The 11,442-nt window shown below is 59.7% G+C and overlaps 1 protein-coding gene across 2 annotated transcripts in view; it reads right to left on the reverse strand.

The window, feature by feature from the left end:
- The window catches only part of RAB11FIP5 (RAB11 family interacting protein 5), a 36,742-nt gene that overhangs the window by 2,348 nt on the left and 22,952 nt on the right, over positions 1–11,442 (reverse strand). Inside the window, exons 4-5 of one of the 2 annotated variants that reach the window (XM_087863539.1) lie at positions 3,700–5,379; positions 169–358 (exon numbers count right to left, since the gene is read on the reverse strand). In XM_087863539.1, coding sequence (XP_087719665.1) covers positions 169–358; positions 3,700–5,379 — 1,870 coding nt within the window. The remainder of the gene's footprint in view (positions 1–168; positions 359–3,699; positions 5,380–11,442) is intronic. The other variant, XM_087863540.1, reaches the window with a different exon arrangement.

Genomic DNA, 11,442 nt, shown 5'->3' on the forward strand with positions numbered 1-11,442 from the left:
CCAATGCAAGTGACAGCCTAACTGGCTTCAGGGCCCTGGCGTGGGGGACCGGGCCTGCTCCTTGCTCCACCCTGCCCAGCACCCTGCTCCTGACCTCGGGGCACCTGACCTCTCTCCACAGCACCACGTGTCTGGTCTGACGCCCTCTGGCATCCTGCCGGGCCTCACCTTCAGCCTCTTGGTGTCCACAGTCTGGCCAACCTGGGGAGCTGGAGCCACAGGCTGAACGCTGCCAGCTGTGACTGTCTTGAGCTTCTCCAGCCCACTGCTCAGAGCTGTGCTCAGGCTGGAGCGGGACTGCTTCCTGTCTGGGCTGCCCTCCGCCGGGCCAGCGCTGAGGGGCTTCACAGGGTGGGGACTGCGGAGACAGAGAGGAGACGCGTTACGGGGGGGGGGGGTGCAGCACGACGAACACATGGGGCCACCTTGTCTGCTGGACAGAAACCAGCACTTGGTGGTGGCTGCCTCTGCACAGCCAAGGCCTCGGGGCAGCTGCGACCAGCACTCCTCAGCATGCCTTCCCTCCTCCTCCCTCACTGCTCTCCCCACTCCTTGCCCCACCGCCTGTCCCCTCGCCATCTTACTCCCTTAGAAGGCTGCCCCTTCACAGGAACAGCAGAGGCCGGCCCACTACCTTCTCTGCACCTACAGCCAGTCTCTACCAGGGCCACCCCTCCAGCTTCCCTCTCTCTTCCATACTGCACCCTTTCTCTAAGGGACTGACCGACCCTCCCAGCATCCCCATCTCCCAGGCCTGGGCACTCCCAGGCTGTGGGGCTTTCCGTGCTAAAACCAGGAAAGACCTGGGCAAACTGGGACGCTTTGTTGTTGTCTCTAAACTGGCTGCTTCCCAGCAGCAAGGACACAGGCCTGAGAAGCCCACCCAGCTACCCGCCCTCAGTCATGCCCCAGCTGCCCTCCTCCTCACCCAGTCCCACCAGCACATGCAGACTGCATTCTGTCTCCAGAAGTTCTTACCTTTCATTGATTCCTCAACCCCTCAGAACAGGCCCGGCCAGCCCATCACAAGTGCTCCTGCTGAGTCCACCTATCCCTCAGCTCTCAACTCCCTGACCTCTCTGTGGAGTTGACTCCCGGGCCACTCCCTCCTTTGGCCTGCTCTCCCTCACTTCCTCCCAAGACCTCCATCTGGTTTTCTGACCTCTGACGGTCTCTTCTCAGTCTTAGCTGCTAGGCTGCCCTTGGATCCCTCCCTTCCCTGCCTCGGCTCCCACCACCCCCAATGTCCATCTCCAACCCAGACCTCAGCCCTGAGCTCTAGGCCCACATACAGTCGGAGGCTGGCTCGCTCCACTCCGGGTCCAGCTTGGACGCATCACACTCGCCTCCACAACTGTCCTCTCCTGTGTCCCTCCCAGCAGTGCAGGGCTCCAGCCAGACACCTGGGAACCCCGATTCCCGGGCCACAGCTCCAGGGCTAACAAACATCAAACCCTGCTGCCTCTCGCCTTCCCTCGCACCACCCCCTTCTCTCCAAGCCGGCACTGCCGGCTCAACTGCCTTCAGCGACAACTGCTCACTCAGCTCCTCGGAGGCAGGCTTGCCCACCTCCAACCACCCCTCTGCTCTGCTACGGGATGGTGATCTCCGCCTCTCCAATGTGTAAGCAGCCTTTACCGGCTCCCTAAAAAAACACAGTCTCCAACAGAATCGGGCCCTGCCCTTTCCTCCTGGGCCTCTCTACTCCTCCACACCCTGCAGGAAAGCCGGAAACATGCGCTTTCTCACCTTCGGGCTGTCACAAAAGCTGTCCCTCTGCAGAACACTGGCCCTTCACCTGCTGGCCTAACTCCGACTCGTGTTTCAAAGCCGTGCAAGGCCACTTCTCTAGGAAACTTTCCTGATTCCCCTAGGCTGACTATAGTGACCCTGCTCTGGGATCCCTCAGCACCTTGGACCTGTGACAGGTATGCAAACTGCAAGCATCAGGCCCCCGAATCAATTAACCTTTCCCCAAGGGACCTCTTCAAATCTATGCTTACTTTACAGAGGATAGGGACCATTCAGAAGTAGGAACCAAAATGGTTTAGCCCAAGGCCCTGAACTCCATCAGAGGAGGGAGAGCCCAGACCCAGAGAAGCCAGCTCTGTTACTCAGGGTAGGGCGGTGGATTCAGTCTCACAACCTGGGAAGAGTGGCAGAGAGGCCAGGCAAGGGGCAGACAACAGGGCAAACAATGCATCTCCTCTCACCTAGGAGTTTACATTAGGGATGGGAGCTCAAAAGCTGCTCTAATGCGACCCATGGACTGTGCCTGGGGAGGGGAGGGATAGCTGGGTGGCATAAACCAACTCTGAACGGGTCCTGGGCTCTCAATCTGACTGCCCTCATACATTGGAGGGACCCCGGACCCCACAGCTTTCCAGGCCCCCATCTCCTCCTCTGAGAAATGGGGAGAGCTGTACTTGGCCCATCTACTTTAGGATGTAACGGACATACTGAATTCAGACACAAAGCCAACTCTGAAGGGAATAAAGCTTCCCTTTATACTCACTTCCCAAAGGTAGTGAGTGTAATCAGAAGTGAGGCTGGCATACAGCAGGGCCAGCTAAGGACACTGTCATCACAGCGAGGAAGCTGTAACCACCTCCTCTCCCTCACCTCTGGGAACGGCTTCACCACCTACCACTGGCAGAGCAGCCGAGGACAGCCCAGACTCCTTCCCTCCCACTTCTCACGTATCAGCATGGGCCCCCTGGGCCAGCTCTTCACGGTGCACTTCTATCTTCCTCACTGGACTGGGAACTGTCCAGGCGTACCGGCGGACAGCGTCCTTCATCTCTACCTGGTGTCTGACACACAGGGTGTGCAGTGAATTCGGACAACTACACGCATGAGCCGGCGGGTGGAGGCTCCGGTCCAGGACCCCCACCCTGCTCTGCTCAGCAGAAAAAGCAGCCCCCCACTTCTTCACTCAGGGCTCCCAGAGTACTAGCGTCCTTCTGGACTTCGCCACCCCCATCAACCCCAAGTGACCTGTGTCTCCTGACCTCAGCTCTGGTCACCCCTCACCAGTCAACCCGGTGAGGTCACAGCCTCATCATTCTTCCCAAACAGACCAATACCACGGTGACTGCAATCCCACAGGCATCCAGAGGCCACCCAGCACAGTTCTAAGCACATCGGGACCACCCCCTAAAAAGGCACAGATGCAAACCAATGAGGCGCCTGATGGAGCTACAGACCCTTTCTTCTGGGGGCGGGGGCATGGGCATTTCATTTTTCTTTTTGTCCTCTAAACAGCTCTTAGGCTTTCTCTCCCACAGACCTCAGTACTGGTCCCTCCTTGGCTCTCTGCCTTCCGCAGCCCGCTCCCCTGCGGCCCCCCTCTGACAAGCGTCACTGCCCCTGGCACCCAGTGCCCCTTGCAGCTGCGTGCCTGAGCACTCCGCCCCCTTCTCCTGCCAGCCCACACTGGCTCTGCCCACTCCATTCCTCACTCCCTGCATCTCAAACCCCTGGTTTGTGGGGCACTCTGCTTGTCCAAGGACCCAAAGACGAGACGGTTTCAGAGCCGGTACCACAGAAGGGCTCCTTTCTTCAAAGCCCCCCTCTCCTGCCTCAGAGCGAAGGAGCCCTTCATCTGCCCCTGGAAGGGCTGAGGCTGGAATGGGAACACCTCAGCCCCTGGGCTGCTTTGCCCCCTCCTCCCACGTCCTCCTCAGGGTGACAGCTCACCTGGCACTGGACTGTGGCTCCTCAGCCGGTCGTGTCTCCAAGGGCAGAAGCACAAGCGGGGAGGCTGGGGTGGTTGCAGCGTGGTCCTCCCCGAGTGGGGCGGGGGAGCCCCCAGGGGAGGAGGCTGGCTCCCCAGGGGTTGGGGAGGAAGAAGTCAGGGGCTGAGCTCCAGGCAGAGGAGAGCATGGAGGGCTGGGCCCCCCGTGGCGGTGGCTGGCCCAGGGCGGGAGAGAGGGTGGTGGGAAAGCAGGCTCTGGGGGGGTGGGCAGCTCTTCCGGACCAGAGAGGATGGAAGATTCCCTGGACCCTGGAGGGGATGTGGACGGGAGACTGGGGGGGTCTTGGCTCCCCTGAGACAAGAAGGGGTTCACGGCATCCTCCTCTGAGGCCCAGAGGTCAGTGTGTTGGGAGCTATCTGGCAGGGGCCCAAGCCCCTCTCCTACTGGCCCCTGGCTCTGGGCCTCAGGGCCCTCAGGGCTTTCTCCTTTCTCTGGAGCCCCCCAGATCTGACTCTGAGGAGGCAAGCTCTTTGAGTAACAGGGTATGGGGGTAGGACCCTCAGGGCAGCTGGTGGGCGGGGATAAGGAGGGCCCAGACACAGGAGGGCTGGCACCCTCCACTACATCTTCCAGACCTGGCCCACCCAGCAGGGTTCCGGAAGAATGGCTGTCAGACTCTGACCCAGGTGTCTCGCCCTCCTCCTTGGCCTCCTGTGGACCAGCAGCAACCAGTGGACTTGGAAGGTCGTCTTCTCCTCCTGTCTCTGGCCCCCCGCTTCTCAGCCCCCCCGCCGCCGCGGCTGCCTCCTCCTCCTCCTTCTCCTGGGAACCTGAGGGTGTGAAGAGGCGTGGTGGCTTGGGAGGTGGCCTGCTGGGCTGTGGCCCCTGGTCCCACACCGGCTCAGGTCTGGGCTCCAGCTCTGGCTCCGGCTCCGACTCCTGCTCCAGGCGGGGAGGCCCCTCACTCCCCCTGTGGCTCACAGGCTCTGGTGACTCTGGCTGCATCTGGGGAGGACGCAGCTCATCAGACTCTCCCCGCAGGACTGGTGAGGGTGTCTCAGCTGCAGGAGAAATGGTCACCACATCCCAAGGCCATGGATCATCGACTGTATTGAGCTGGTGCAAAAGCTGGCCTTCGCCTTGGGAGGCCGCCTCCTGGCCCTCAGGGGCGTCCTCTGGGCCAGGCAGCCTTTCCCACACACTGATCACTTCAGGGGAGCTAAAGAGAGACGTCGCGCTGTCTGCCGGACTCTGCCCTGCTTCCCCTCCTGGGGCTGGCGGCTCCCTGTCCGCTTCAGAATCCGAGGCTCTCGGGTGCAGCTGGGCTGACGCAGAGGGCAGGCCGGCCCCTATCGGCCCCAGGGGCCCCGTGTCAGCCACACTGGTGCTCTGGCGGTCCAGTCCCAAGTCCAGAGGAACCCTGGGCTCCGGCCACACGCCGCTCCCACCTCTTCCTCCTCCCCCAGGGTCCCCCCGGGGCTCGGCTGCCTTCACTGTCATGGCCCCGCGGCCTTGCTCTTGCAGCCCAGGCACCTCCAGCCCCACTCCTCCTGCAGGGGCCAGGATCTTGCTCCTGGCCTCTGGACGCAGCCTGCTGGCAGCAAAGACGTTGAAGGTGTCGTCCCACTCAGGCGGGGCTTTCCCAGGGGAGGCCAGGGGGGTGGGGCTGGCCCTGGAGGCACTGGGGAGAGAGGGAGCAGGTGAAGGAGAGTTTAGTGCTATGTCGGCTATGAGTTCCTCGAAGAAAGGGTTGCTCTGCATGGAGGTGAGGAACGGGTTGGTGAGACCCAAAAATCCAGATGGGGCGGCTTCAGGGGCGGCGGAGGCGGCAGCAGCAGCGGGGGGGGGCGGCTGCAAAATGGTTAGTGCTTAGCATGGGAGCAGCGGTGGGAGCAGGAGCGGGGAGGGCCGGAGCGCAGGGGGAGCAGGGGAGGTGGTGAGGAAGAGCAGCTGGGTCAGGTTCTACCTGAGGAGACACGTCCAGGCTGTGGAGGGAGACAAAACCGTGAGCCTCCTGGTTAATGCCAAGACCGGAAACGGCCCTGCTGAACATCACTGGCCTGCCCCCCACCTGCCACACCCACACAGGCCAGGTTCAGGCCTGTGGGCCAGGGGACAAAGGGAAGACCCCCACATGTAATATTATTAGGGGCTGCCCAAGAAGGAAGATGCTGGACAGAGCTCACTTAATCCCATGTACAGGCGGGATCCCAGATTCTACTCAACAGCAGACTTACGCCCATAGAACCAATCCGAAAGCCTCCTATATCCCTTTCAGGACTGAGAGAGGAAAGAAATACTAGCTGCTTGGAGGGGATGAAGAGGCCAGAGAAAGGCCAGGCCTAGAGATCGTCCTGGGCAAAGCCAGCCCAATGGAACACAGCAGGGCCCCTGGGATTCTGACGCTGCAACAAATGGGTTCTCCTGACCCCTTGCAGAAACAGGAGGTAATGACATCAGATATGACAAGGTGTCAATCAAAAAGAACCCGCCTCTCTCGTTTCTTAGAGGGGTACCACCACTTGCCCAGATGGACAGCAAGACACTGCTAAGGCTATCTGCTGTCAGGCATGCACCTGAGGCTGCCCCTCCCCAAGGGCACCCACGGGCCAGCAGCCCTGCTCAAGAGACGAAGGCTGGAATGTGGCAGCAGCAGCAACTCTGGATGTCACCAGGGACTTCCTGGGGTCCCCCATGCAGACAGACTGCTGGCTCCCCTGGGAACACCATTCCATGGCAGTGGACCCACACTCCCACAGACACCAGAGAACCCTCGCTGGCCTTCAGGTGTCCCCTCCGGGGTCCTCTCCGCGAGGGAGCATTCCCTGCACTTGCACCTCGCCTGTGGCGCACGGCTGACTTGTGGGCAGGAGCAGACTCTGAAAGTACAGCTCTTGGCTTCCCCAGGACAACCCCAGGAGACAGAAAACCAGGAGGACAGTGCAGGTAAAAAGGGGGACCCCCATGCCGCAGTTTTAGCACTCTGACAGTGGTTGGCAGCTGCCTTGTGGCTGAGCCCTCCTGTCAGGCCCAGACCTGGGTGGCCTTGCCCACTGCCTGCTTCCCATCTTCCAGTCCCCACTCTAAGGCCCAAGAGCCCCATTCCTTGATCCCTGCCCAGGTGAACATCCTGGGGACTCCTGTATGCCTCCATCTTCTCCACCTAAGCTCCTGCTTCTCCCGGGGAAACACTGGGGACAAGCCCAGGGGTGGCAGAAGCCAGGCTTTGCCAGCCAGCCTGTGAGGAATGCAGGCTGGGGTCAGAGGGGCACCTATGGAAGGAGGTCAGGAAGTCTGGAGCTCACCAGGATTCTTCTGGGAACCGGGGCCCAGACAGAGCAGGCCGTACACAGAGCTGGGCAGAGGCTGGGCCGGCTTGTCTACAAACCCGGGGGGTGGCCGTGCGCAGGCAATGGGAAGGAGTCCGGTTCCACCAGCAGCAAAAGTGGGCTTCCTAAGATAGTTTGTGATCCCAGCCTCACGGGCAGGGCGCAGCCGGGTCCCACACCCCGGGTTTCTCTTAAGAATCCAGCTTGCAGAGGCTCTCCTGACTCTTTAGCCCTGTAATAACTCCCCAGCCAAGGGTGACTTCTCAGGCTCTCACTACCACCTAGAGATTGGTGTGGGGGGTGGGGAGGAAGGTAAGAGAGTCCTATTGACTCCCACCCCGCCAGGCTTCCCAGCACTGCTCTGCCTCTGTGGTCCTGACATGGTGAAGATACCAAAAGAGGGCAAATCCTGGGCCTAGAGTCTCTACCCCCAAAGTGTCCCTTCCCCCTTTACTCCAAGTTGGCCGCAGGCAGACCCAGGCATACATGTCTACCTCGGGGACCAAGGAGAGCAATGGACCACCACCACGTGGGTGAAGGCCCTGTCCCCAGACTGCCCCTTCCAATGGAGCACTTATACCGGACACAGCCCAACCAGGCCCCAGGAACAGGGCTACTCGGAGCCACCTCTCTCTCCAGTCCCCTTTGTGACAAGTGACCAGAAGGGTCTGAAGGAAGAGAGCTCCATCAACATTAAATAGCACCGGGCTTAGCTCTGCACACTCCCCCCTCCCCCCTTAGCCTAGGCCTGGCCCCACTCACCCTTGTGGTCTGACAACAATTTGGCTGGCAGTCAGGACTGCAGGGCAGGAGAGCGGCAGGGAAGTAGGCTGGGAGCCCCAGGCAAGGCTAGCACCCTCCCCCCCACTCGCTCCCCAGAGGTACACACAAACCCGTTGGTATGGAACCAGCGAAGGGCCCTCCCTAGAGGAAGAGACTCCAGGTGCCAGGCCCAGCAGACTCTCAAAAGCCAGCGGCACCTCTGAGAGCATCCCGTCCATCCCCCCTACCCAGTAACGCCCCCTTCCCCCTTCCCCCCATACCTCCCATTCCCATACATGGTTATCTCTGCAGGTTATGCTCTGAGGACAGGGCCCACTGTGCCGGCCTAGAACAGTGCCATCCCCCCACCATGCAGAGGGGACTTCAACATATATGGACTTGTCTTCTCTTTTAGGAACAAAGTGGGGGAAGAAATGAGAAGTCCAAATGTCTCTGCCCCCGCAACCTGAGGGAATAAAACTTCAGGGCCTGCAGGAACCTAAGGACAACTGGTGGAACCTGGCCCTTAATGCAGGATCACCCCTTCTCTCTGACAGCCCCCTCTGCTTAAACTGACTGCATCACCAGGCCACCTCTGTAGCTGGAGGCCAGGTTCCACCGGGGGGGGGGGGGGCAGCTCTTCCTTAGGCTGAGATGAGCTGTGTGTCCTTGTCATTTCCACGCACTGGTCCCAGAGGTGGCATGTGGATCTGCAAAAGCTCACCATCAGGCAGTCCCCCAAGAGGCCAAAGCCAGCCTTCGAGGCACACGCCCCCAGCCAACACGCCCTTCAGCCATCCCTCCGAAGGCAGGAGCTCCTGCTGCCCACCTGAGATGGGTCTGATGTCCAGGAAATGTGTCCAGGAGACTGGACATATCCTCCTCCATCAATCGGGGCACAATGAGGTGACAAAGAGGGGCCCAGGAAGCTCTAAGTAGGGACACTACATAATTTCCAAACCAGGACATCTTTAATATGGTAAAAGGGCAATATTAACTATAGCAGGAAAACAGGCACAAGCAGGATGGATCGAGGTCACTGGACATGTCATGTCCCTCATTTACCCCATGGGGAATGCCACTGAGACTCTGAGCTTTTGGCAGCCACCATGCACTCCAGGCTCATCGGGACCTTGACGTCCTACTTCTGGTGAGGGGCCAGGAGAGATGCAGAGACCACCAAAGGCCACCACAATACACTTGCCCCCATGTTGTACCACGATTACCCTAATTAAAAAATATTTGCATCCCACACGTGATCCCCTACTGTACCCAGGGTTCTGTGGTTAGTGTGAAGAGGACAGGACAGGTGAGCTCTGGTAGCCTGCCCACAGGGAGCTTATGCTCCAAAACGGTCAGAGAGGGACAGACACAAAGACAACCCTGTTTGGCTCTGGTGGGTTTAACACGCTTGGTCATGACACTCCTCAAACACACAGCGAGGAGCTTGAGCTGCAGCTCAGGATGCATGGCTCACAGCGGGGCTGGTGTCCCAGGGCCCAGACATCAGTCTCAACGACCGCCGCCCCTCCCCCACCCAGGCACACACACGGCCATGGGGCCCAGCGGACGAGGGCCAGGTCAGGACAAAAATGAGAACCATCTTTTCAGCCCTTCATATCCCCGTTCCTTCTCTTCCAGCCACTGGCTTCTCCAAAAGCAGCAGCTTTTTTCGTCTGGATACCGTGCACCAGACACATATTGCTTCAGGCCTCTCCTGCCACATGGGAGCACTAGAGGGCGCCGCTGCCCTTTCCAGTGAGGAACACCCAGCTATCTGCACTGGAAGCCCCAGGGCACAGGCACCCAGAACCCCTGGCCTGTGGACAGACCTTGGAGCCCCAGCAGGGACCCGCAGCTACCGCCAGTCACTCCGGTTCTGGAGGTCTGACCTACAGCTTCCTGCCGTGAATTAGCTCACTTCTCATTCTCTCCTCAAAAGCCCAGAGCAAGCCTTCTGGGCAAGAGCCAACAGTCGTTGGTTCCTGGCCAACTTCCTGGCTCTGTCAAGGCCCATGGCCAGGGTGATAGCGACGGGCTCAATGACCAGGTCTCACGCCTGTCCAAGCCAGCCCACTTTACCCAAAGAACCCTGGCCCCTGCGGCCTATGCCCTCAAATGAGCCCCAGGGAGGGCAGGGATCCGTGGATGCCCTCCATCCTGCTGAGGACAAGCTCAGAATTCAAGGAGAGGGGCAAAACCTCAGCTTCCTTGCGTCCATCAGAGACCCAGCTTGACTCTGAAAGGGAGTCGGAGACATGGAGACACAGGAGAAGGAAAACAGGGGCTATTCGCGGGAGTGAGGACAACCCCAACCTCACTTAAAGTCATGGCCTACAGGGGTCTGAGCCCAAAGCCTGGGCACACGCACAGAGAGATGCCCCCCAGCATCCGTCTGTCCTGGAGAGGGCCCTGAGATGATCCACAGACAACCGTGCTGAGCCGTGCTCTGCGTTCCATCTGACCCAGGCCCCCCAGCTCCTCCCAGCAAACGCCCGATCCAGATCTCCTGTCACCTCCCTCCAGACTACCACCTACAAATCTAAGTTGTCACAGGGCCACAGGCCCATTCCCTTTTTCCCCATCTTCCCTTGGCTGCAGGTGGCCAGCAGTTCCCCTGGGGTCTGGTGAGTAGGGGCTGGACAGCAGGGACCGAAGCTGACGTACCTAGCAGGGGAGGCAGAGGGCGTCACCCAGAGATTGATCCATCCCATCTGCCCATCTGTGAGGTGTATAGGCGGGGGGGGGGGGGGGGGGGAGGGTGCTGCCAGGTGGCCAGGCCCAAACCCAGCAAGGCCTGGCATTTCTCACCCTACCCCTCTCAGTGGACTCGAATTCCACAGGGAAAGAGAAGAACCAGGACACAGGAGTCCTCTCCCCTCTGCTGGGGAGTAACTGTAGGAGCCTCTCTCTTGACCCTTCCCCACCATGCCCAGACTTCGCACCCCACCTCCTGCCCACAGACCCATCAACAGGGTAGGGGCAGGCTCACTGAAGAGCAGAAACAGCTGCCCGGCCACATCGGCGGGGGCCACCTGCCTCTCCAGGGCCGGCCCCAGGCCCTTGGGAAGCAGGGACATCTGCTCCTAGGACCTACGCCTGGCAGCTCTCCCTGCACCCTGCTGGACAATGCGGCAGCCTCCGATGGTCAGAGTTAGGAGGAGACAAAGGGGCGGGGTGGGGGTCAGGGCTGGGATACTGCAATTCGGTCATCTGAAAGACCAAATGTGTATCTCTCCTACGCATGTGGTCTTCATCCACAGTTTCTAGCTCATAGCTTCCAAAACCCTTGGAATTTCCTGAATAAGAGCAACTTTTAATACTTGGTCTCTTGTCCTCACTTCCTGAAATGCTTCAGAGCCATAAAGGTGAAATGGGCATCTTGTTATTCATAACAAGCCCCTTTCCACCACAACTGGGTTTGTGTTGATGAGGTGACTTTTAAAAAGCCCCTAAGGACCCTAAAGATGGAGGCTGGTTGCCAGGGGAACCAACCCTGACTAGAAGGGTGGAACTTTCAGCCCCACCCTGATTTCTGCAGAGGATACGCGCTGGAAGTTGAATTGACCACCAATGGCCAATGATTGAATCACTCGCACTCGCACCTGCATGAGGAAGTTTCCATAAGAATGCCAAAGGACGGGGTTTGGGAG

Source organism: Ursus americanus, chromosome 7, assembly GCF_024610735.1.
Source record: "Ursus americanus isolate L20-20 chromosome 7, mUrsAme1.1.p, whole genome shotgun sequence".
Classification (NCBI taxonomy): Eukaryota; Metazoa; Chordata; class Mammalia; order Carnivora; family Ursidae; genus Ursus; species Ursus americanus.